At 45.1% G+C, this 26,445-nt stretch overlaps 1 protein-coding gene across 8 annotated transcripts in view; it reads right to left on the bottom strand.

Annotated features, from left to right (window-relative positions):
* The window catches only part of PHACTR1 (phosphatase and actin regulator 1), a 635,410-nt gene that overhangs the window by 26,835 nt on the left and 582,130 nt on the right, over nt 1–26,445 (bottom strand). For all 8 annotated transcript variants that reach the window (XM_060244218.1, XM_060244224.1, XM_060244220.1 and 5 more), the window contains one exon: nt 7,316–7,371. In XM_060244218.1, coding sequence (XP_060100201.1) covers nt 7,316–7,371 — 56 coding nt within the window. The remainder of the gene's footprint in view (nt 1–7,315; nt 7,372–26,445) is intronic.

Genomic DNA, 26,445 nt, shown 5'->3' with positions numbered 1-26,445 from the left:
ATGAGCTCTAGCTTTCCATCCTCAGCTTTAAGATTATGATCTGAGAAATACCTCTCCCTTTCTTTTATTTTTTAACATTCTGCCTGATGAAAAATTCTGGAGGATCTGAAAGTTTGTACACCGTGTTGTTTCTTTGGTTGCATTTTCCTCTCTCTTTTCTCTCTTACCCACTGGGAGGGTTGGGACTCCCATCTTCCCTTCCAAGTTCTGAGGATTGGCCTCTGTGTCTCCCGCAGCCCAGCATGTGGTCACCATGGGGACAATCTACTGTCTTGTGCACCCATGAAAGAATAGGCCATGACCACACACACACACACAACCCTCCTCCCTCAGGGTAAATATCGTCTGGGATCTGTCCTGATAAATGTGGACTTGCGACCTGCTCTGCATCTCAGCTCACCTGGCAATGGCCAGCAGACAAAGATGGAGGGTGGAAGAGACACATTGGAACCAAAGGACAAAGCGAGAAGACCGTGGGGGCCTGGAAGAGGCTCCTTGCTCTGCAGGAGCATGAGAAAGTCAACAAAGGAGGCAAGAAGGGCCTCCCAGCTGGCTTGGGACGGGCTTACAAAGGCCATCCCAAGCACCTGAAGCTCCTGAACAACCCACCCACCAGTCCTGTCATAACTAACAGGGAGACGCCGGAATGGGGGAGGCAGGACTCACTGGGGGAGTGGAGTCAGGGCAATGGGTATAAGGGGGAGATGAATGCCCAAGGTCTGGGAGGAGAAACACAGAGCTCACGTGGGGAAGGGCTGGATGACCAAGCCAAGAGAGACAGAGGTGTCCAAGTGAGGGGAGACTGTGATGGAAGAGGGGGAACCCTGGTGGCTTAACCACCCCCCTTCCAAATTCTGAGGCCTGAGATGGGCAGAGCAGCTCTGATAGCTGAGACAGCTGGAGAAATTGCTGAGAATTTCTGAGTTTTGAAGGACTACATTCTAAGGTTTGTGGGGCTGCCTAAAATTCTAAGGTGTGATAGCTGGGGAACTGCTCTTTGTTTGGTTGACTGCTCTTTGTTTGGTTGACTGCCTTAAGGGTGAAAGAGATTGAGAGTGATTGCTGCTGATTGAGAGTGATTGCTGAGGAGTGCCCTGCTCCACCTCTTTGCATTTTAAGCTGCGCCTTGCCAAAGGCTGAGCACATCTCACAGAGGTCTGGGAGGAGCAGAGCAGAGCAGCTCTGATAGCTGAGACAGCTGGAGAAATTGCTGAGAATTTCTGAGTTTTGAAGGACTACATTCTAAGGTTTGTGGGGCTGCCCAAAATTCTAAGGTGTGATAGCTGGGGAACTGATCTTTGTTTGGTTGACTGCTCTTTGTTTGGTTGACTGCCTTAGGGGTGAAAGAGATTGAGAGTGATTGCTGCTGATTGAGAGTGATTGCTGAGGAGTGCCCTGCTCCACCTCTTTGCATTTTAAGCTGCGCCTTGCCAAAGAGCGAGAGCTAAAGGGCTCTTGGCCTGTGGCTCTTCGCCTAGGGGCTCTCTAAGGAGCAGGAACCCAGATCCCTGGCTTCTTTGTTCTCCAAATAAGGTAAGTTCCCAATAAGGTAAGTTTAGGTAAGTTGACCCGCCAGAAGGGGAGCCACTTAAACAGCATTTAAAGAGGACTGTATATTTTAATATATATATATATACAATGAAGATAGAATGCCAGCAGGGGGTTGGGGGCTTTCCAGTGTTTTGCACTGAGTGTCACATGTATGACTATCTGCCCAAAGGACAGAAGTCTTGGGTGTGTGCTCGATGCAAGGAGCTCCTGGTCCTCAGGGAACGAGTTCGTACCCTTGAGGCCGAGGTGACTGCCCTGGAGAAGCAGAGACGGTCAGTTAGGCACTTGGGGAAGACTCTCGGGGGCGTATTAGATGAGCCCCGCTCTGAACGTAGCAGCCCCGTTGCTGCCAGAGAGCGTGAGGGTCGAGAGGGAACAGGGCACCGTGCTGAGGATAAGGGGAATGCGCCCTCAGAAGGGACCTCTTCTTCGGTCGGTGAGCGGGAATCCTTTCGCGCCAAGGAACCATCCCTGAGCAGGGGGAGAGGGGGGGTATTGGTAGTTGGTGATTCGATCATTAGGCAAGTAGACAGCCGGGTGGCGAAACCGCGTACTGACCGTATGGTGACTTGCCTGCCTGGTGCGAAGGTAGCGGACATTACGCGTGTAGTAGATAGACTGATAGACAGTGCTGGGGAGGAGCCTGTGGTCGTGGTGCATGTTGGCACCAACGATGTGGGGAAATGCAGTCGTGAGGTCCTGGAGGAAAAATTTAGGCTGCTAGGCGGGAGACTTAAGGCCAGGACCTCCAAGGTAGCCTTCTCGGAAGTGCTACCTGTTCCACGTGCAGGGCAGGAGAGACAGGCACAAATTAGAAGTCTCAATGTGTGGATGAGACGATGGTGTAAGGAGGAAGGGTTTAAGTTTGTTAGGCACTGGGATGCTTTCTGGAACAAGCGGGAGCTGTACAAAAGAGACGGTCTCCACTTGTCCCCGGATGGAACCAGGCTGCTGGCGCTTAAAATCAAAAAGGTGGCAGAGCAGTTTTTAAACTAAATCTTGGGGGAAAGCCGACAGGAGATGAAATGTCTCTGGTTCGGGAGGACTCGTCTCAAAGAGATGAAGGGTTAGCTGCTATTTTTCTACCGGGTAACGGACCGGAGTTGTCCACTGTGAAGGTGACAAACAATATGGACTGTCTGCCAGTGTCTCGAGGCGGCAGGAGGAAGGTGGCGGGCCTAGCTCGCCTGGGAAATTATAGATGTTTGTATGCAAATGCTAGAAGTGTTCAAAGTAAAATTGGTGAATTGGAATGTTTAGTGCTGGGAGAAAACATAGACATTGTGGGAATTTCAGAAACTTGGTGGAATGAGGAGAATCAGTGGGACACGGTGATTCCTGGATATAAGCTATATCGGAAGGATAGGGAGGGAAGGGTTGGAGGTGGGGTGGCTCTGTATGTCAGAGAGGATATACGGTCCAGTAAGGCTGAGATCAGAGAATTAGATTCACTTTTAGAAATGCTTTGGGTTGAAATAGAGGGCCCAAAAGGAAATTTAACTATGGGAGTTTGTTATCGCCCACCAAATCAAAAGAGAGAGGACGATTATAATATGATGGAAGGCTTAAAGATAGCGGCTAAACGTAAAAACTGTGTTGTAATAGGTGATTTTAACTACCCGCAGATTGATTGGGTCAATATGTGTTCTGGTCGAGAGAAAGAGATTGAGTTTCTTGATGCTCTCAATGACTGTGCTATGGAGCAGATGGTCTCAGAACCTACCAGGGGTGGGGCGATCCTGGATTTGGTCCTAAGTAATGCCCAAGACTTGGTGAGAGATGTAAAAGTGATTGCGCCGCTTGGGAGCAGTGACCATAATGTTATTGATTTCACCGTTTGTATAAATAGGGAGTTGTCCAAAAAGACCACCACAACCACGTTTAACTTTAAAAGGGGTAAATACACTGAGATGAGGAGGCATGTGAGGAAGAAACTGAAAGGAAAGGTACATACGGTCAAAACCCTTGAGAAAGCTTGGACGCTATTTAAAACTATAATCCTAGAAGCTCAGATAAAATACATACCACAAGTTAGGAAAGGCACAAACAGGCATAAGAAAAGGCCTGCGTGGTTAACAAATAAAGTAATGGAAGCTGTAAAAGGTAAGAAGGACTCCTTTAAGCGGTGGAAAACCAGTCCAAGTGAGATTAGTAAAAGGGAACACAGGCTGTGGCAAATCAAATGCAAGACTGTGATCAGGCAGGCAAAAAGGGACTATGAGGAGCATATTGCAAAAAACATAAAGACCAACAATAAAACTTTCTTCAAATATATTAGAAGTAGGAAACCAGCCAGGGAGGCAGTGGGGCCCTTGGATGACCATGGGGTAAAAGGATTACTGAAGGAGGATAGGGAAATGGCTGAAAAGCTAAATGAATTTTTTGCCTCCGTCTTCACTGTAGAAGACGAGAACTTTTTGCCCGCCCCAGAACCACTAATTTTGGAAGGGGTGTTGAAAGACCTGAGTCAGATTGAGGTGACAAATGAGGAGGTCCTACAACTGATAGACAAATTAAAAACTAATAAGTCACCGGGTCCGGATGGCATACATCCGAGAGTTCTGAAGGAACTCAAAGTTGAACTTGTGGATCTTCTAACAAAAATCTGTAATCTTTCATTGAAATCTGCCTCCATTCCTGAGGACTGGAAGGTAGCAAATGTCACCCCCATCTTTAAAAAAGGTTCCAGAGGAGATCCGGGAAACTACAGGCCAGTCAGTCTGACTTCAATACCAGGAAAGTTGGTAGAAACCATTATCAAGGACAGAATGAGTAGGCACATTGATGAACACGGGTTATTGAGGAAGACTCAGCATGGGTTCTGCAAGGGAAGATCTTGCCTCACTAACCTGTTGCATTTCTTTGAGGGGGTGAACAAACATGTGGACAAAGGAGACCCGATAGATGTTGTTTACCTTGACTTCCAGAAAGCTTTTGATAAAGTTCCTCATCAAAGGCTCCTTAGAAAGCTTGAGAATCATGGAGTAAAAGGACAGGTCCTCTTGTGGATCAAAAACTGGCTGAGTAATAGGAAGCAGAGAGTGAGTATAAATGGGCAGTCTTCGCAGTGGAGGACGGTAAGCAGTGGGGTGCCGCAGGGCTCGGTACTGGGTCCCATGCTTTTTAACTTGTTCATAAATGATTTAGAGTTCGGAGTGAGCAGTGAAGTGGCCAAGTTTGCGGATGACACTAAATTGTTCAGGGTGGTGAGAACCAGAGAGGATTGTGAGGAACTCCAAAGGGATCTGTTCAGGCTGGGTGAGTGGGCGTCAACGTGGCAGATGCGGTTCAATGTGGCCAAGTGCAAAGTAATGCACATTGGGGCTAAGAATCCCAGCTACAAATACAAGTTGATGGGGTGTGAACTGGCAGAGACTGATCAAGAGAGAGATCTTGGGGTCATGATAGATAACTCACTGAAAGTGTCAAGACAGTGTGCGTTTGCAATAAAAAAGGCCAATGCCATGCTAGGAATTATTAGGAAGGGAATTGAAAACAAATCAGCCAGTATCATAATGCCCCTGTATAAATCGATGGTGCGGTCTCATTTGGAGTACTGTGTGCAGTTCTGGTCGCCGCACCTCAAAAAGGATATTATAGCTTTAGAGAAGGTGCAGAGAAGGGCAACTAGAATGATTAAAGGGCTGGAGCACTTTCCCTATGAAGAAAGGTTGAAACACTTGGGACTCTTTAGCTTGGAGAAACGTCGACTGCGGGGTGACATGATAGAGGTTTACAAGATAATGCATGGAATGGAGAAAGTAGAGAAAGAAGTACTTTTCTCCCTTTCTCACAATACAAGAACTCGTGGGCATTCAATGAAATTGCTGAGCAGACAGGTTAAGACGGATAAAAGGAAGTACTTCTTCACCCAAAGGGTGATTAACATGTGGAATTCACTGCCACAGGAGGTGGTGGCGGCCACAAGTATAGCCACCTTCAAGAGGGGTTTAGATAAAAATATGGAGCACAGGTCCATCAGTGGCTATTAGCCACAGTGTATGGAGCACAGGTCCATCAGTGGCTATTAGCCACAGTGTATGGAGCACAGGTCCATCAGTGGCTATTAGCCACAGTGTATGTGTGTATATAACATTTTTTGCCACTGTGTGACACAGAGTGTTGGACTTGATGGGCCGTTGGCCTGATCCAACATGGCTTCTCTTATGTTCTTATGTTCTTATGTTCTTATGGGCGACTTTTCCCGAGTGATACCCACATCCTGGAGTCTCTGCCCCACAGGAGTCCAGTCCCAGAGGACAAACTGCAGACATATCTAGCACCCTTAACTGCAGAGATATAAGGTGAAAGATACCGCTGAAATGGAAGGGCTAGGCACTTAAAAAAAACTGAAAGCTGCAAATTCAGACATCCCCCCCCCCTTTTACGCAGTATTATAATGTTATATCAATATAACAATATTCATTTGGCAATTGGTGGTGTGGGTGGTGGGAGGTCAATTGCCACTTCTGGGGGGCTGGAGCAAGGAAATGATGGGGAACAACTGCAGCAGCAGTGAAAACAGCTCAGTAACTGTGTTGCAAAATTTAAAACGAAGAATTGACAGGCCTGAAATTGGATTTTCTTGAATGATTACTTGTAACCAGTGTTCCCTCTAAGCTGAGTTAGTGTGAGCTAGCTCAGTTTTTTAACCTCTGGCTCACACATTTTTGTCTTAGCTCAGAAAGGATGGACTCAGAGCAAACTAATTTATTCAGTAGCTCACAACTTTAATGCCAGTAGCTCACGAAGCAGAATTTTTGCTCACAAGACTCCACGGCCTAGAGGGAACATTGCTTGCGACCCAAATATGTTCTCAGTTCTCTCTAAGCTGAGTTGGTGTGAGCTAACTCACAGTTTCTTAGCCTCTGGCTCACACATTTTTCTCTTTGCTCAGGAAAAATGGCCTCAGAGCAAGCTACTATATGCAGGAGCTCGCAACTTTAATGCCAGTAGCTCACAAAGTAGACATTTATTTATTCATTCATTCATTCATTCATTCATTCATTCATTCATTCATTCGATTTATATCCCGCCCTACCCCACCAAGGCTTTGCTCACAAGACTCTGCAGCTTAGAGGGAGTATAGGGTCTCACTAAAGCACTGTGGTAAAAGTGATGGTGTTTGTTATTTGCATTTGCATGCATTATATAATGACAGTTTTAAGGCCTGCAAGACCTTCCTCTTCCGACTGGCTTTCGCTGATGAAAATGGAAATTGCTAAGGAAACCGCCATCAAAAAAGCAAAACAGTATTAGCACTTTTACTAATTTAACTTAATTAATTTTAAAACTTAAGCAGAATTTTAATTAAAATGTTTATGATGTTTAAACGTAATTTTATCTATTTCTGTATAACTAAATCTGAATTATGTTGTTAGCCACCCTGAGCCTGCTCCGGCGGGGAGGGCGGGATACAAATAAAATTTTGTTGTTGTTGTTAATCTGTTGCAGATAACAACAGGACCAGGGGTGAAATTCTAGCAGGAGCTCCTTTGCATATTAGGCCACACACCCTGATGTAGCCAATCCCCCAAGAGCTTACAAGGCTCTTTTTTTGTAAGTTCTTGGAGGATTGGCTACATTCGGTGTGTGTGGCCTAATATGCAAAGGAGCTCCTGTTAGAATTCCACCCCTGAACAGGACATAAAAATTGGCTGAACGGGGATGGCCCTGCTCTGGGGTCCCTGGAAATTTGGCATTTCAGGAATGCCCTTTTTCCTGAGCTCTCACAGCCTTCTAGCTCTAGCTTGTAGCTACTTACGTTTCAGAATGTTCCTCTGTTCCAGCTCTTCAGCGGTTGGCCTCTGGCTCAGCCGTCTGCGGAGAAAGTCTGGGATTAATTTTTGGACCATATCATGCCCTTTAGTCTATGCCCAGGAGTTGCTTTTTGTCCTGTGGTCCTAAAACAGAGACGATGACATTGCTCCTCTGTGCGCAGTGTGTCCCGATAATAAATACTGAGCATAACTTGCTCTGGTAGTTTATTCCCAGTCAAGGGAAAACTCAGCATGCTGTATGATCATAATTAGACATGCCTCTTCCTTCACCACCTCAGGCTAATCAGCTGAAAGGTAGGTGATGCAGATGAACATATGAACATATGAAGCTGCCTTATACTGAATCAGACTTTTTGGTCCATCAAAGTCAGTATTGTCTTCTCAGACTGGCAGCGGCTCTCCAGGGTCTCAAGCTGAGGTTTTTCACACCTATTTGCCTGGACCCTTTTTTGGAGATGCCAGGGATTGAACCTGGGACCTTCTGCTTCCCAAGCAGATGCTCTACCACTGAGCCACAGTCCCTCCCTAAAGATGCCTTTGCTTAATCCCCCTTCCTGGCTTCTATAAGAACGACAAGCTTGGCTCTATATCCATTCTTCCCTATGCTTGTTAGAGCCTCCGTACTTTACCTTACTTGCCCAAAGGGACTGTGATAGGGTCGCCAGCCTCCCGATGGGACTTGGAAATCCCCTGGAATTACAGCTTATCTCCAAACTGTTAGTTCCCCTGGAGAAAATGGAGGCTTTGGAGAGTGGACTCTGCGGCATTGTACTCCACTGAGGTCTTTGTCCTTCCCAGGCTCCACTCCCAAATCTCCACGGGTTTCCCAACCTGGATCTGGCAACCCTACCCCCCACTGGTAGCTAGGAGGGAGCTGGTAACCTTAGTTCATCTCCGGACTACAGAGATCACTTCCGCTGAAGAAAATTGATGCTTTGGAGGTGGGGAGACTCTGTGCCACTGTTTCCCTCTGAGATCCCTGTCTTCCTGAGGCTCCACCTCACATCTCCAGGAGTTTCCCCACCCGGATACAACAAAAAAACAACAACAACCAAACCCATCCCCTGCTAGTAGCTAGCAGGGACCTGACAATCCTATGCTGTGAAAGGCAGCTTATGAGCACAGGAAAACAACAACTAGGCATGGTGATCTTGCCCAGAACAATACTGATTCTTCTTAGCCTCCCTAAGTCCTTATTTCTTCCCCTGCAAGTCTAATGTTTGCTACTGATAAATTTGGTCCCTCTGCCAGTGGTGTCATTTAGCTGCAGAGCAAATAAAATGTGTTGTTGAAAAGAGCAACTGGAAGGCAAGTGCAGCCTAGAATATTAGAGCTGTAAAGAAGAAACAAGGGCCGATTTCACACTCACCTTACGCCGCTCTCACGTCCGTCTTCTCCGCGCTGCGTCCTCCTGACTTCCCACTATTTGCGTCGAGGCTGCAGCAAACATCGCAGTTTTCACGCAGTTTTTCGCAGTTTCTTTTTTGTTTCGTGAAAACAGCAATGGTTGCTGCAGACCTGGCCCAAATAGTGGGAAATCGGGAGGATGCTGCGTGGAGAAGACGGACGTGAGAGCGACATAAGGTGAGCACGAAATCGGTCAAGGAAAAACCAAGAATTGTTAGGGGGAAAAAAGATGGGCATGGAGATGGCGCATCCCGACACCGTCCTACTAAGGAACCTTAGTAGGACTTTTTAGCATCATAGAAATGCTAAAAAGTTTTTGTATCTCATAAGAAAGAAACTCAGCTTATATAATAAGATAAATAAAATTCTGTATGCTGCAAATTCAAAAGTGTGTTATTTCCAGTTATTTGCGGGGGGGGGGGGGGGGAGAAATCCCCACATTTCCTGCACTGTTTCTTTCAGCAAAGCAAAAGCAAGAAAGGCTTGAGACCAAACGGCTGTACTTCAGAGGACATTTCCAAAAGGGCAGAGGTGCAGTAAACAGGGAAACCTCATATATGCCTGAGATTTCTAGCATGTTAAATTGCTTCATAATTATAGCAGTGCTACATAGATGTAACATAATTATAGCAGCATTACATACATATAACACCTAGGAGTGTAACTTTTCTTGAATGCGAATGTTCCAAGACCCCCCCCCCCCCTTTTTGGGCAACAAATGGAATTCCTTAAGCATTTATTCATGGAAGTCACTGCAGATTCACCACTGACTACATGGTGAAACAGTAGAATCTGGTTATTTAAAATCAAGGAAAAAAACCAACTTAATAGGACAAGTCTGTTGTGGATAGAATTAGAAAGGGTTGTTTTTCCTAACAAATCTCAGCCCAGCTGGATCAGGAAGAATATGGACAGAGTATATTTAAGGACAGAAATGACATTTGGTTATTTATCAAGTACCCTTCAGCCGTGAAGCCCAATTTTGCATGCATTTTACACTTATATTCCACTTTTCTCCCCAATGCAGACTTGTAGTGACATGGGAATAGTTCTTCCTTCGTAGGTTTTCTCACAACAGTAACAATTCTGTGAGGTACATTGGGCTGAGAGAGAATGACTGGCCCGAAGTAATACAGGAAGCTTCCATGGTAGAGCGGGGATTCGAACCTGAGTCTCCCAGGATGCTGCTCTGATGCTCTATCCACTATAGCAGTGTTTCCCATTTGCAGGGTCATGACCTGGTACCAGGCTATGGAAGCCTCAATACTAGGTCATAAGGGGTGGCCCGACAGCCCCCGCCCCCCTCCACTCTCTATTTATCTTCGGCACTGCATGCCACGCCGTGCTCCAGCCCCTGCCCCCATGCCGCTGCCTGTAACACTCAGAGAGTGCTACAGACACTGCATGCTGACCAGAAGCACTCCCGCATCCCTCTCTGATGTTTGGAAACATCAGTGAGGATGGGGAAAGCTCCTGGCCAGCACGCAGTCTCCATATTGCTCCCTGAGTGTCCTCCGCCTGGAGAACAATCAGGGAGCAATACTGAGACTGCGCACTGACCAGAAGCCCTCCCCCATCCCTCACTGATGTTTCCAAACATCAGAGAGGGATGAGGGAGTGCTTCTGGTCAGCATGCAGTGTCTGTATCGCTCCCTGAGCATCCTCTGTCTGAACCACGGGGAAAGAACTGGGTCACAGGAGGGGAAAGTTTGGGAAACCCTGCACTATAGCATGCTGGTTCTCAGTTTGGGCCAGTCACTCTCTCTCAGCATAGTCTACCTTGTAGGACTGTTGTGAAAAGAAAATGGAAAAGCACTTTAACCTCCTTGGAGGTTAGTATTGGCACTAGCACTAAATTGCTTTTAATGTTTTTTAATTGTTTACTGTTTAATCCGTTTAATGTTTTTAAGTGTTAAGAGTTCAGAATTGTAAATGTTTTTATTGTTGTGAGTTGCCCTGAGTCTGCTTGGGCAGAGAGGGCGGGATATAAATCCAATAAAAATAAATAAATAAAAATGAAATAAAAATATATATTTCTTGAAGCAGCTGTTTGCTATCTGAAGGAGAATATCAAATATCAGGAAGACATTTGTTCCACTGAAATTCTGGAACATCAGCCAGCATCCTTATGAGGCACTTGTGGAACAGCAGAGTTCATAATTTATAATAAATTCCAGGGCTTTTTTGTAGCAGGAACTCCTTTGCATATTAAGCCGCACCCCCCTGATGTAGCCAGTCCTCCTGGAGCTTACAGCTGGCCCTATATTAAGAGCCCTGTAAACTGTTGGAGGATTGGCTACATCAGGGGCGTGTGGCCTAATATGCAAAGGAGTTTTTGCTACAACCCCCCCCCGATAAATTCTAATAAACCTTTGCCCCCCTCCCATTCTCAACAAGTCCAAGCACAACAGGCTAAGAGATTATCTTCTGAAGCACCAGTTACAGCCCAGTGCCAAGAATCATGATGGACATATTTTCATACCGAAGGTAAACCTGTTCCAACCTGTTGGTTGCTAATATGCCATAACGTTATTTTTTGCAGTGAAGTTAATAAACTATCAGAAACTACAAATAATATTATGATTAAAAATACTGTATTGCAATTGCTGTCATAATTTGCTAGGTGAAGAAACTTTTTGAAAATGAGCACTGATGGCCAGTTAACAGTTTCTGTAGTTAGCTGAAGATGTTTGCTGAAGAACTTTTGGCCAGATGTTTCTTCAGTAAATACTGATGAGAGGAGGCAGGGATGGAATTCTAGCAGGAGCTCCTTTGCATATTAGGCCACACACCCCTGATGTAGCCAATCCTCCAAGAGCTTACGAAAAAGAGCCTTGTAAGCTCTTGGAGGATTGGCTACATCAGGGGTGTGTGGCCTAATATGCAAAGGAGCTCCTGCTAGAATTCCACCCTTGAGTGGAACGCCACTGTGCAAGAACATAGTGCACTTGATCAGATAGGGGAGGGAGACACATCTGGAAGATACAGTTGTGTTTTCTAGCGTCTAGAACAGGAGTCCTCAATGTGGTGCCTGTGGATGCCATGGTGCCCGCCCCCCCCAGCACCCACAATGTGTTTTAGAAAGTGGGCAGCAAGATTTCTGGTTGTCGACTAGAGACCTGCTTGGTTGGGCAGATTTTTAAAAACGTTGCTTTAACAGCAGCTGCCACCACAGCACAAGATCTGTGCAGCCATTTTGTGGCTGGCTCCATCACAATGTCAGCGCAATCCTAAGCACAGGTACACCCTTCTAAACTCATTGAAATCAATGAGTTTAGAAGGGTGTACCTCTGTTTAGGATTGCCCTGTGTGTCAACATTCCAAAGGTGTCTGCAGGATCAAAAAGGTTGGGGACCCCTTGCCTAGAACAAGGAACACTGGGGGTCCTTCACTGATGGTTTTGATTCTTGGTGGAATGAATGACATTTTAAAGACTTGAAGGGTGATTACAGATGGGTGGTTTAAGCTGCCCTATGGACGGGAGGCAGATAGACAAAAAAAGCACGTCCACATGCGCACATCTGTCTCCCGTCCTGCCCGTAGCCCACTTGGGGCCAGACTGAAGCTGCCTCAGGACGACACTACTTACTGGATGGCTGGGAAGTGGCCTGGGGCAGGCCGTGTGCTGTCTGGAGGCTTCCGGTCTGCTCCTTTTTTGACCAGCTCTCTTTAATCACCCATCTGTAATCACACCCAAACTGTTTGCATTGTTATTTACAGGCTCCTCAAATAAATACACCATGGTACAAGAGGTATGTGCTCTCTGCTTGCAGGGAAACTGATCCTGCATAATGGCTGCTGCAGAAACCTCCTACTGCTCAGAGAAGAGTAGACTTATAAATCCTTCGCCCCACCCCATAGTCATTATGATGCCTTTCAGGGAACAAACTGGCTCTCACCACTCAGAAAGACTGCAGCCAAGTGAATCAGATTGAAATGCAACTTGAGTGAAATTATCTTGAAACAAATATAATTAATAGTTCTCAGCTTTGCCATGATGCTCAAACATCTGTGTGCGTGGCAACGAAAGAGAAAGATGGTGTCCTTTGTGTAACATTCTGAATTCTGGATTGCTTCAATTAGTTCTTTTTCAGCTACAGATATGACGATGGTTTCGATGTAAACACCTCTATGAACGGATGATACTCAAGTATGGTAGGGATTTCTTAGTTTACTTTATTCAGAGAAATGCAGGCTCAGACTAGGCAGCGGCTGGAAGAGCAGTGTGAACTCACCGCTTTTCAAACATTGAAGGCAGCTGTAGGGCGATTCAAGCAACATAAGAATATAAGAAGAGCCCTGCTGGATCTGACCAATAGTCCATCTAGCCCAGCATCCTGTCTCAGACAGTGGCCAACCAGTTCCTCTGGGCAGCCAACAACAGCCCACAGAGGCCGAGGCCTTCCCCTAATATTGCCTTCCGGCTTTGGGATTCAGAGGCTTTCGTGCCTCTGAATGTGAAGGTTCCCATTAGTCACAATGGCTAGTAGCCATTGATAGACGTATCCTCCATGAATCTATCCCATCCTCCTTTTTTTTTAAAACTGAAATTTCTATTGAATTGAATTCTACTGCAAACATTAACACAAATTATTAACCACCTTTCCCCGCCAATCTACTATAACATTCCTCCGTGTTTAACAATAGAAAACGTTCTTCAGTTTATCCACATACAATTGATACACCTATAGTAGTCAAGACTCATTTTCTATTCTGAATCTTATTATCTTGTAATACCCGTTATTTACCATTCAGTTCCCCCATTGCATTTTATCCTAATCACCTTAATAACAATAATAACAATAAAGGTAAAGGTAGTCACCTGTGCAAGCACCAGTCGTTTTTGACTCTGGGGTGATGTTGCTTTCACAACTTTTTCACGGCAGACTTTTTACGGGGTGGTTTGCCATTGCCTTCCCCAGTCATCTATCCTTTCCCCCCAGCAAGCTGGGTACTCATTCTACCGACCTCGGAAGGATGGAAGGCTGAGTCAACCTCGAGCCAGCTACCTGAACCAGCTTTCACTGAATCAAACTCAGGTCATGAGCAGAGGGCTCTGACTGCAGTACTGCAGCTTTACCACTCTGCTCCACGGGGCAGATAATAACAATAATATCAACCTAATTACCCTCATATCATTCTAGATTAAACTTTCTTCCACTATCAGTTAACACATTTCCCCCCTTCTATTTGCCTTCCAAGAAGTCAGCCTCACGTAGATGAAAAAGAAGAAGAAAAAAAGAAAAACCAAAAGGCTGCCTCTCATTCTGGAACCAAGAAAACTCAGCAGGGTGGGAAAAAGACCCTTCCTCCTGTTAGAGGTCCTTTAAACCTCCTTTAAAGCTGTTTATTCCTTTGGCCATCACTACATCTTCTGGCAGTGAATTCCACGTTTTAATCAGTGTAAAGCACTATTTCTTTTTGGTGTATTTTATCTTTAGGGTTTGTAGAATCTTTCGGGCTCAAGTGCCGTGTTCTACTGGAGAAAGAACACGGCACTTGAGCCCGAAAGATTCTACAAACCCTAATGATGTTACCAGCCATGAAAACCTGAAATCTTTGATATTTTATCTTTCTCCCGAATGCTGATGTCCTGATTTAAATAGTCCTCTTGAAGATGATATTTGCCTCTCAAGAGAAAATATATAAGTAGCTGAGTCATGCCTATGTTTTTACACTGCAGGGCTAATGACTGCTTTGAGAGTTTGATTTAGATTTTTTTAAAAAACTGTCTTGGGGGGAAAGGTTTAAACAGCCTCTCCCCACGCACCATTTCCTTGTTCCAATTTTAGGTCTCCCCCTGCACCTTGGAATTAGAGGTGATCTAGTCATAGAACACCCTCTGTCATGCCGAGCTCAGAGTTTATAAATGTAAAGGGTTTACCAAAGATCTTCTGCTCAATTCTTGGACAGGGCATTTTGGCTGAATGGAAAGAACACAGAAACTTCAAAAATAACATTTTACACTGAAAAAACCTGACTAATCTGCCTCAATTCAAAACTTTCTGGCCTGAAATGACAATGGTAATATCTACTGACTGGCTCCCAGAACTGCCAACCAAGCTATGGACAACTGCTATGACCGCTTCTAGGGCTCTCAAAAGTCCACCCCCAGCATTGCCTAGGAATTGATTGTATTGGTACCAGGCAGTCTTGCAAGCGAACTGTGAAAATGAAACAAACAATACGCTGCAATAGAAATGTGATTTGTTTTTGGATCGGAGAGGACACAAATCCATGAACTGGTTCTAAGCACAAATTGGCCTAATTTGTGCACAAGTCACAGTTTGACCAATTTTGCACTAGGGCTTGTTCTGGGTGGAGAGCCCTTTTGCCCTTGGCGTTTCTCTCCATTTTCGCATAAGCTGCCACAGAGCTGCAAGTTGGCGCACTGCTTTTCCACGGCAAGCAGAAACCGCTTGTCAGAGGATCTCGCTTGCTGCGAGAAAGCAGAGCGCCAACTCGTAGCTCTGCGGCAACTTGTGTGAAAACAGAGAAAAGCACTGGGGGCAAAAAGGTTCTCCATTTGGAACAAGCCTAGTGCAAAATCAGTCTTTGTTTATTGGTTCATGCTCATTCCTTAAAGATGACTAAAACTTATCAACTCGTGGCCATGACTTTAATAGGCATGAGTCCACTTGATGATATAAGCTGCTATGGGGAAATCAGGCCATCTTGCATTGGTCCTGAAACCACCAACTACTGGTCCAACAGCAAAGTTGTGCCGTACGGGTGGGTTATTAGAGGCTGATTAGGGGCAGAGACTGTTGTTCAGCCATGGAAGCAAGATTTGCGTACAGAAACTATATGGTCAGTGGAATGGACCAGGATGTCTCTCTCCTGCTTACTACACCACAGAATGCCACTCTACCATTCACACAGGATTTGCAAAGCCAACACATATGTTTGGGTTACTGGTTATTCAGCCGAAAGGAACTCTTTTGTTGAGTAAGATTGTGTCGTGAGAACCCATGTTTATAGCACTAAATTAGTTCAAGCTGAAAGCTCTTATTTAGCCCAGATTGAAACCAAGCAGAAAACGCTGTACAAAACCATAATTACTACTAGACAGATACGTTAAGATTCTAATGACATCATAAATAAACTGAATTTTCCCCATTGCAAACCAGTGAGATCTGCTCATTTACTCTGACAGTTGCCTTTCCTTGCAAAAGGCAGAACATTTAGAGAGATTCCAAAATAAGAAATGATGGGGTTCATATCTGAGACACCTGCACACAAACTTGTGTGATGCATGACCTCCCTTCCATGGTGGTGGTGGTGGTGGTGGTGCAAAGTTGTATCTGGAATCTGGTAGTAGAAGTCTTTGATACATGGCATTGCATTTGACTGTGCTAAAGAGTCAGTTGATAAATGTTAAAATATGCTGCTCCTTAACGCTCACAGGAGTTTATATATCAAATTCTTGACAAGGAATTGTCACAGGAGAATGCTACTAAAAACGGCAAAATACAATTTGTTTGCTCTCTGAAATCATGACACTTTAGGAAAATAAATGTCTTTTTCAGATTTGCGCTAGAATCACTGGTTTATTTGGCTGAGGACCAGAAGCTGAGTTTGAGCTGAATTATTGTTACAGAAAATTGCTGTAGGTAAATGACACAAAGCAGGTGTGCGTGTTTGTGAATGTGAGCATGTGCTCAAGATTGATAAACTCTCCCATGTTTGAAAAAAAACTGTTGTATATGTGATCTGAATTGTGACTATGATATGGAGTTCTTGCCTGGCTCATTGGAGCCTGTAGGACTGAGCTTGGGGACTCAGGAACAATAAGCAGTAGGATCCAAATCCCTGCTGCCCTGCTCCAATCAAGAGCCCCCTGCTGGTTTGAATGGTCCAATAGCATGCTAGCACGGGAACTCTAAGTGTATATATAGTTGGCCCCGTTGGCCTAGTATTCAATCTTCTAGTGTAGCGCTATACTATGCTGTATCTAATAAAAGAGCTATGATCACTACACCCTCGTCTCATCATTGTGTGGAATCCTCTATATTATAAAAACCCTTGAATTTTCTCCAAGTTCTTGTGACTTACAAGTAGGATAGTTAACCGCATGCCTCTTAATGAATCAAGTACTTTAGGGTTGATACAGGAGAGGGAGCCAAGGAAGTCAGACTCCTTGTGCCTGCAGAAACTAGGGCTTTTTTGTAGCCCGAACTCCTTTGCATATTAGGCTACACCCCACTGATATGGCGGATCCACCAAGAGCTTACAGTATGCCTTGTAAGAAGAGCCCTGTAAGCTCTTGGAGGATTGGCTACATCGGGGTGTGTGTGTGCCCTAATATGCAAAGAAGTTCCTGCTACAAAAAAATGCCCTGGCAGAAACACTGGGCTGGATCCAGCCACTTGTATGGAAACAGGCTTCCATTCATTGATCACTGGCTGGATCAAAATCTGTGGATGTTAATCAGTTGCACATCCATACATAGATCAGACTACACATCTGACTGCAGGTGTTGTCTCTTTGCACTGCGTTGTTTTTGTGGGATGTTCGTTCTGAGGCACATCCCCATCCACACTCTTGGGCAACCATTCCACTGCAAATGCCATTTTTTTTTTAATATTAGTAGAACTGGACTGAAACATAAAATAAAAATCAATATCTTCTATTTTGTTTTGTTCTGTATATTTATAGTCTCTTCAGGGGTTCAGTGCATTGAAGATGGATAAAGATTTAGAGGAACAGACAATGACTGAAATGGGGCTCTATAAAAAACAAACAACCCCCCCTCCCCCCGAGTGACCCAGGACTAATTTTGGCAAAATAAACATATTCTGAAGGCCTTAGTTGAAGGTGAAAAAGGTGTTCTCCAGTTGGTGTGCTTGTGGGTCCCATTTGTTTCAGCATTCTTTATTATAAGGAATTCATGCATGTAGTTTAATCAGAATTCCTCTTTGAAGCAGGATGTGGATGCGAGGTTTCATAATAGTCTCCGCAGCACAGTATGGTTTATCTGAGAGCCAGTGTGGTGTGCCGGACTACAATGGAACTGAATTCACATCCTGATTTCCATTAAGATCACAGGACAAATTACTTATAGAAGCCTAGCTGTATGTACTTTAGGGCTGCATGAGAATAAAATGGAGATGCACATAAAATTTTTTCCCTTTGGTACAAAGGTTGAAAAATCAGACTATGATGTCTCTCAGGTTGGCATCAACTAATTTCTCCACCTGGCAATATATTCACCTCTCAGAATCTGATTGCAGAACTGGACAGGGAGAAGCTGGTGGAGGACAACCACTACTGAGGAGCCAGAACACCAGCCAATTGGGAGCTGGTTTCGTCCAACTAGTGGCATCATATACATTTAATTCTGCAGTTGCTCTCTGCCATGCAGGAATGGGGGGAAAGTATACTTGCTGAAATTCCCTCTTCTGTGTAACCAACTAAGGGTACACGTGTCTGTCTTCGGGGGTGAATGCAACTTAGACCAATATCGCACTAGGGCTTGTTCCAGGGGAAGAGCCCTTTTGCCCTCGGCACTTCTCTCTGTTTTTGCACAAGCTGCCGCAGAGCTGCAAGCTGGTATGCCATTTTCTGCGGCAAGCAGAAACTACTTGTAAGAGGATCTTGCTTGCCGTGGGAAAGTGGCATGCCAGCTTGTGCGGAAATGGAAAAAAGCACTGGGAGCAAAAGGGCTCTCCACCCGGAACAAGCCTGATGTAAAATCAGTCTGCATTTCTTTTTACAAGTACTGTCTCTCTTGGGTAGGGTTGACAGCTCCGGGTTAGATATCACCTGGAGATTTTGGGGTTGGACCCTGAGGAGGGTGGGATTTGGGGAGAGGAGGGACTTCAGTGGGGTACAATGCCATAGAGTCCACCTTCTAAAGCGGCCACTTTCTCCAGGGGAAGAGATCTCTGTCACTTGGAGATCAGTTGTGGGCGCTCTCAAAACAGATGATGGGAGGTAGCACTTCAGCTGCATTCTTACTGGTACTCTTGTATCAGCCTGTACAGGTTTTTTTTCCACCTTTCCTTCTTCTTTGCCTCTGGACCTGGTGAGTCTGACGTTAGTTACGTCCAAAATCTTCATGCCACCTTAGAAGCTGAAGTCTGATTCTGGCCTCAATCTGTCAACATTGAGCCATGAGTTATGGAAACGAGACTTCTGATTGATGGGATATCAAATCATCCCTTGAGTGGCATGTTCAGTTGTCATTAAGTCTTCTTCTACAGGCATGAAAGATTGCATGGGACTATAAAGAAATTTGGACAGCTTTTGCAAAAGAGAGAAGGGGTGGCCAAATAGGTAGAAAGTTGCACTGATATCATTTTATAGTTAATTATCATTTCATTTTCCATCAGTATTTAAAAAGGACAAAAAATGCAGATGAGTTAAAGAATGCATTTCATTTTATGTTTAGCAGTAAAATAAGATTTAATAAGTTGCTGTATTATATAAAGGCGTCTGAACTTCCTGGGCAGACTCAGTGTTGACTTCAAGTTTGGTGTAGTGGTTAAATGTGCAGACTCTTATGTGGGAGAACCGGGTTTGATTCCCCACTCCTCCACTTGCAGCTGCTGGAATGGCCTTGGGTCAGCCATAGCTCTCGCAAGAGTTGTCCTTGAAATGGCAGCTTCTGCGAGAGTCCTCTCAGCTCCACTTACCTCACAGGGTGACTGTTGTGGGGGAAGGAGATAAAAGAGATTGTAAGCTTCTCTGAGACTGATTCAGAGAGAAGGGCAGGGTATAAATCGGTGGTGGTGGTCGTCGTCGTCGTCATCTTCTTCTCCCTAGGTCTATTAAGAATCCTGTTCCCATAGCATTCAGCATTGTGGTCTCTCACAAGAACCTCTTGATGAAAAGTGTATTTTGGAAACCTTATTTTAAATGATTTAGGTTTAATAATAATAATAATAAAATTTTATTTATACCCCGCCCTCCCCGCCGGGGCAGGCTCAGGGCGGCTTACAGGGTGTGTCAAAAGCCACGTTGAACAATAAAACAATTATACATTTCTATACCATTTAAAGTTTACCATTAAGTTTACATAATATAAAAGTCTAAAATCAATCTAAAATAATCTCATCTTATTGCTATCTCAATTATTGATGTTAGTGATGGCATGGTGTTTATTTCAGGTTCCATCTTGGAAGGCTAGTCGGAAGAGGGCGGTTTTGCACGCCCTACGGAATCGGCTAATGTCCCGTAGGGCCCGCACCTCTTCCGGCAGCTGGTTCCACCATTGGGGTGCTTTTATAGAGAAGGCCTGTTCTCTGGTTTAAGAGCAGGACATGCTATGTATATGAAATTGTTTCACCTTTTCCCTCCTCTTTAAACGCTGGTGCAGTCAACTGCCCAGAACAGGTGCTTAGTGAGTGCCTGGGCACTCCCTAGATACTAAAATGACTAAACTGAGGCTATCGTGCTTTGGTCACATCCTGTGAAGACAAGAATCATGGGAAAAAAACAATAATGCTAGGAAAAGTCAAAGGCAGCCGGAAAAGAGGAAGACCTAATGTGAGATGGATTGACTCGATCAAGGAAGCCGGGGCCCTCAGTTTGCAAGACTCAAACAAGACTGTTAATGATTGGAAGTTTTGGAGAACATTAAGACATAGGGTTTTCATAAGTTGGCAATGACCTGATGGCACCACACACAGAGTATGCACCTCAAATTTTATGCACAGCTACTTGCTAGCATTTACTTTCCTTGCTAGGGAAGAATACAACTTCTTGCTCTGTCCTTCTGGAACTGTATCCCTTTGCAGCTGCTACAATTAGAATAAATCATAATTAGGGAGGAATGTAAGGCAGCAAAATTGCCTAGAAGCTTCTGGTATAGTAAATTTCACTCATGAGAGAAACTGAATATTTTTAATGGTTATAGGATGTTATGTTCAAATATATATTTGCATTTTCATGCATTTAAAAACCCTATTTTTTAAAAAAAATCAGATGTGCTTTAGGCATTTTAAGGAGAAATGTTGGGAGGATACTTTTCAAAAAATTACTTATGACAGTAACACAACCAGTGTTTCCTCTAAGCTGAGTTAGCGTGAGTTAGCTCAGATTTTTAGCCTTTGGCTCACACTTTTTTGTCTTAGCTCAGGAAGGATGACCCCAGAGCACACTAATTTATGCAGTAGCTCACAGCTTTAATGCCCGTAGCTCACAAAGTAGAATTTTTGCTCACAAAACTCTGCCGCTTAGAGGGAAGATTGAACACAACCCTATTTTGTTTTTAAATCAAATGTGCTTCAGGCATTTTAAGTAGGAATGATGGGATGATACTTTTCAAAAAAGGATCCATGACAGTAATACAACCAGCTGCAGGTGTCTATTTGCAACCAAGCTGGTGACGCGTCTGGTACTTCGATTTTTCCCAAGTTTTGCTTGAAGTGCTATGGGAATGTCAGTTCTTTGTACTTGGTGTGAGCCAGTGATCTTCTGCCTTTCCAGATCTGGGACCCACCTTTAGTACTAGTGGGCAGCAAAGATCTCAGCAAACCACAAGTCTGTGGCCACCAGTTTCATGACATTATGGTCCTCACCTTACCATCCTGATGCTCTTTTTGTCATGTGTGAAAGGCAGGACAAACAGGGCCGTAGCCAGAATTTCATGTTTGGTGGGGCCCACAGCAAGATTTATTGGGGGTTTTTTTTGGGGGGGCACCCAGTTTGATGGCCCTAGGCTCTTGGCACTGTACACTGCCTTGAGTTCCACAAGCTAACCCCCCTTCATCAGGGCAGTCACAACAGCTCTGCTCCCCAACCTATTTCCTATGTGCCCCTCTCTTAGAGAAAAAGAGACCCCTTGACTCCCCCCCTCCCTTTGATCTGCACGCTGTGTTAGGGAAGGGGAGACAAAAAAGTGAAAAGACCAGCAGCAATGCTACTACCTGTTCAGAGTGGCAGTGAGCAAAGGTGACAGATTGGAGGCCCTCCAGTGGAGGGGACATACAGTTGGAAGGGGTTTTTGAAAGAATGGGCCTGGCCCCTCTGTAGCTACGGGCCTGAGGACAAATGACATCCTTGCTCTTTCCAGTTTGGTGTAGTGGATAAGTTCGCGGACTCTTATCTGTGAGAGCCGGGTTTGATTCCCCACTCCTCCACTTGCACCTGCTGGAATGACCTTGGGTCAGCCATAGCTCTCGCAGGAGTTGTTCTTGAAAGGGCAGCTGCTATGAAAACACTCTCAGCCCCACCTACCTCACAGGGAGTTTGTTGTGGGGGGTGGGAAGGTAGAGGAGTTTGTGACCGCTCTGAGACTCTGAGATTCAGAGTATAGGGCGGGATATAAATCCAAAAATCTTCTTCTTTCCATAGCAGCAAAAATTAGCCAAAAAGGGGGAAAAAAAGGCGGCTTTAAAGCTTGCAACCCAGCTGTCAGGGCTTCACTACTGACCTGATGGTCTCAACCCATGCGTAGAAGACCACTGGTCTAAAGCATAGATTAAGCTGCAAGAAGACTTGCAGATCAGGTTATATGGAGGGCTATGGAACAGAAGAGTCCCCAGAAATCATAGGAGAGACAGAAAAAGAGAGAGAAGACAGAGACTGATTTCCCACTAGCGTTGCTCCACCCCCAGGCTTTTGTTTTCCTTGGAGCAAGCAATAGTTTTCCCACTAGTTGATCCATGGGTGCGTTCTGAGTTGCGGCAACTTCTAATTCTCTGCGCTGCAACGTAATCCTCAAAAGGCAGCATCTAAAAATGGCACAGGGAACTGGAGGTTTTTGCAGCTCAAAATGCACCCACGGAGCACTTGATAGGAAAAAGATCACTTGAGCTGGGCGCGGGGGGGGGGGGGGGAGAGGAAGCCTCAGGGCTGAGCAACGCTAGTGGGAAATTGGTGTGACTCTGTTAACACACCTGGCTGCAGTCCCTGGAACATCAAATTAAGTCGACTAAAACGATACCAAGTATTTACTACTACAAAATGTGGATTCCAAAAATTCTCACAGACCTGTTATAAGGGACACAGCTATTTAAGAATTGCATCAGCGCACTGAACTGGAAACTAGCACTGAACTTTCCAACTAAATGCACCCTGGGCCCTTGCTCCAGCTGGGAGATGCCAGAGCAGGCTGGCAATATCTATCCTCTCCCTTTCCACTGCTACGCCCTTCCCCTCTTTTCTTTGTAGTACTATCCCATCATGCCCCAAGCCACTATCAGCTGCCATATGGTTAAAAGAAAACCCTGCAAAAATTCTGCTAGGATTAGTTCAGGGGTGTCGAGCTCATTTGCTATGAGGGCTGGATCTGACATAAATGAGACCTTGTCAGGCCAAGCCATATTTAAGATTAGGTAGCAGAGATATAAACTTTTTAAAGGACACAGGCAAACACGACTAAAGATTTTTTCTTTTTTAAAACCTTAAAATAAAACATGCTTAAAACATGAGAAGTACTTTTCTCCCTTTCTCACTCTGTTGGTCTTAAAGCTGCTTTCTTTGTATTTTTCCTGCGGGATCCAGGGAACGGGGCAAAGGAAGCGCTGTCTCTTTCCCTTCCTCCCCAGGGGACCAGGAGGCAGAAGAGCCTCAACCAATGGAGAAAATAGAGGTTTTGCTCTGTAGCTCCTTTGCGACTGAGCAAGCCTTGCAAAGCAAGCGGCGATGCAAAAGGAAGCAAGAGAGAGGGAGAAGAAGACGACTGCAGATTTATACCCCGCCCTTCTCTCTGAATCAGAGACTCAGAGCAGCTTACAATCTCCTATATCTTCTCCCCCCACAACAGACACCCTGTGAGGTGGGTGGGGCTGAGAGGGCTCTCACAGCAGCTGCCCTTTCAAGGACAACCTCTGCCAGAGCTATGGCTGACCCAAGGCCATTCCCGCAGCTGTAAGTGGAGGAATGGGAGAAACCCGGTTTTCCCAGATAAGAGTCCGCACATTTAACCACTACACCAAACTGGCTGAAGGAAGCAGACAAGAGCCAGTTGCTCGGGGGCCTGAAAGGAGCCCTCCAGGGGCCTGATTCAGCCTCTGGGCCACATGTTTGACACCCCTGGATTAGTTCATATCAAGATTGTCAACCTCCAGATGGGCCCTGGAGACCTTCTGGAATTGCATCTGATCACCAGACTGCAGATTAATTCCCCTGGAGAAGACAGATACTTCCGAAGGTGGATTCGATGACACTATACCTCCCTGAGGTGCCTCTCCAAGCTCCGCCCCCAAATCGCCTGAAAATTCCCAACCCAGAGCTGGCAACCCTAGTTCAGATTCCTTTTCCAGTCCTTTTAGCAACAACAGATTGCTCCTTGTCCTTGCAATATGTCAGGGAAAAGACTTTAATACACTGCTTTACTCTTGTGATCACAGCAACTTCTCTTTTTCACCGTGTCTAATTTGGATCTGCGAAATACCTCCATGAATGCCACTGAGCTGTAACATGGCTTTGTATGAACATTTAAATAATTAAATCCTCCACCTCCATAGGATTAAAAAAAACAAAATCTAGTTCAACGCTGACAATAACAAATGTTTCCTAAGGAATCATTCTACATACATTTCTTTTTTGTTCTGTGGTTGTTTTTTTTTAAAAAACCTTTCTGCAAACAGTCTAGGTAATTTAATCAGATGGTTGTTCGGAGCCTGCAGGGACTTTTGTCAGAATGGCACAAATGCTTTGAAAAAAAAAATGATTAAAAATTGCCAACTGCAATCAAAATGTGTCTTTTGCCTCTTCCCCAAGGTCCAGTTCCTTAATTTAGCTTGAGATCTGAATCATTACGTGGCCATTCCTGTGGAACAGGGGAAGACAGATGTGATAATGAAGTTCCGGAAAATAGTATTAGAGAACAAAGAATACGACCATGTAGTCTTTAAAAAATGCTATGCTGACGAACACTTACTTAATACCAACTGCCAGATTGGCATATTACAATAGCATGGGATTTTGCTGAAGCTGCATGGATGTTATGGAAGTATTACAAAGGAAGTCTGACTCTTGGCAAGTCCGACTCTTTGCAACGCCTTGGACCAAGTCACACCAGGCCTTCCTGTCTTCCACCATCCTCCGAAGTCTGTTCAAATTCATGTTAGTTACATCCGTAACCAACGGTCGCTTTGTAGAAAAATAGGTGATGGAGCTCATCCAGGGATTGTTATGCAGCTGCACCTACTATTCAATGGACAAGGTGGGGAGGAGGAGGGGGAACCCTCAGAAAGGTTCAGGAGATGCGCTCCTGTGAGCTCCTGCTGAATCCAAGGCCTGACAGATTACAAAGGAATATCCAAATTACAAAGGAATATCCATCGGTATTTAGGAATGAGTTCCATCATTCTGACAAACAGGAGTAGGAAAACTTCCTGCCCAGCGTACAGAGAGTTCTACCTGGCTTGCAAGAACGGGGAAGCAGGCACCTCAGCATGACAGCATGCTTGCCATGGCGGTGAAGCCCTGGCACACTGGACTAAGCCCTGGCACACTGATTGCTCCCTCTGCCCCCCCCCCCACAACCAAAGCCACCTCCTCCACCTGTGAAAGTGCCACCCAATGGCATGGGCTTGTTAATGGAGTGGTCAAATTGTCAGTCATGGTACTGTTCAAAGTAGTGGATTGTGCTATGATCTCAAGGGGAAGATCTGTGGCTCCATGGCAGTGCATATGCTTTTCTCTGATTTAAAGATTTAAAACGCTTGAGGCTCTTTAGCTTGCAGAAACGTTGACTGAGGGGTGACATGATAGAGGTTTACAAGATTATGCATGGGATAGAGAAGGTAGAGAAAAAAGGACTTTCCTTCCTTTCCCACAATACGAGAACTTGTGGGCACTCCATGAAATTGCTGAACAGTCGGGTTAGAATGGATAAAAGGAAGTATTTCTTCACCCAAAGGGTGATTAACACATGGAATTTACTGCAACAGGAGGTGGTGGTGGCTGCAAGCAATGCCAGCTTCAAGAGAGGATTGGATAAACATATGGAGCAGAGGTCTATCAGTGGCTATTAGCCACAGTGTACTGTTGGAACTCTCTGTCTGGGGCAGTGATGCTCTGTATTCTTGGTGTCTGGGGGGGGGGGGGGTGCAACAGCGGGAGGGCTTCTGGTGTCCAGGCCCCACTGATGGACCTTCTGATGGCACCTGGGTTTTTTGGTCATTGTGTGTTACAGAGTGTTGGCCTGGATGGGCCACTGGCTTGATCCAACATGGCTCCTGTTATGTTCTTAAAGAAATTCTGGTATCAGTGCTCTATCTAAAGTCCTTGACTTGGCAGAGAAGCCAATATTGAACCAATAGTCAGAATTCATCTGAGTTGACAGTTTCCTATATCCAATGTGCAGCGCCCTCTCAAATCTGAATCAAGCTCTCTATTCAACACTGCAGAGTTCACTGGTTGCCATAGAAACAAACTGTCAGAGCAAGGGCTATTACCTCTCTCCGTTTGTCTTAGTGACTCTTTTCTGAAAAGAGTAATCAGGAGGGAATGATACGGTGCTATATATACATCTCTCTGGACCAGATTTGCACAATACTATTCTGATTTCTGCACTCAAGACAATTTTCCTTCAGTATCAATCATTACAGAGTGGTAGTTGTGTTAGTCTGTTGCAGCAGCAGCAGCAGCAGCAGCAGCAGCAGCAAACACCACCACAACAAAACATGAAATCTGGCTGCAAAGGCTCACAAAGTGTTAATCCAGCATAAACTTCCACGGAACAGGGCTCATGTCTTCAAATGCTATGAGCGGATCCTCGTGTTGCATTCATTTTATTTAAGAGGTTTTA

Source organism: Heteronotia binoei, chromosome 7 (genome assembly GCF_032191835.1).
Source record: "Heteronotia binoei isolate CCM8104 ecotype False Entrance Well chromosome 7, APGP_CSIRO_Hbin_v1, whole genome shotgun sequence".
NCBI classification, from domain to species: Eukaryota; Metazoa; Chordata; class Lepidosauria; order Squamata; family Gekkonidae; genus Heteronotia; species Heteronotia binoei.
This window is presented reverse-complemented; position numbering and strand designations above follow the sequence as displayed.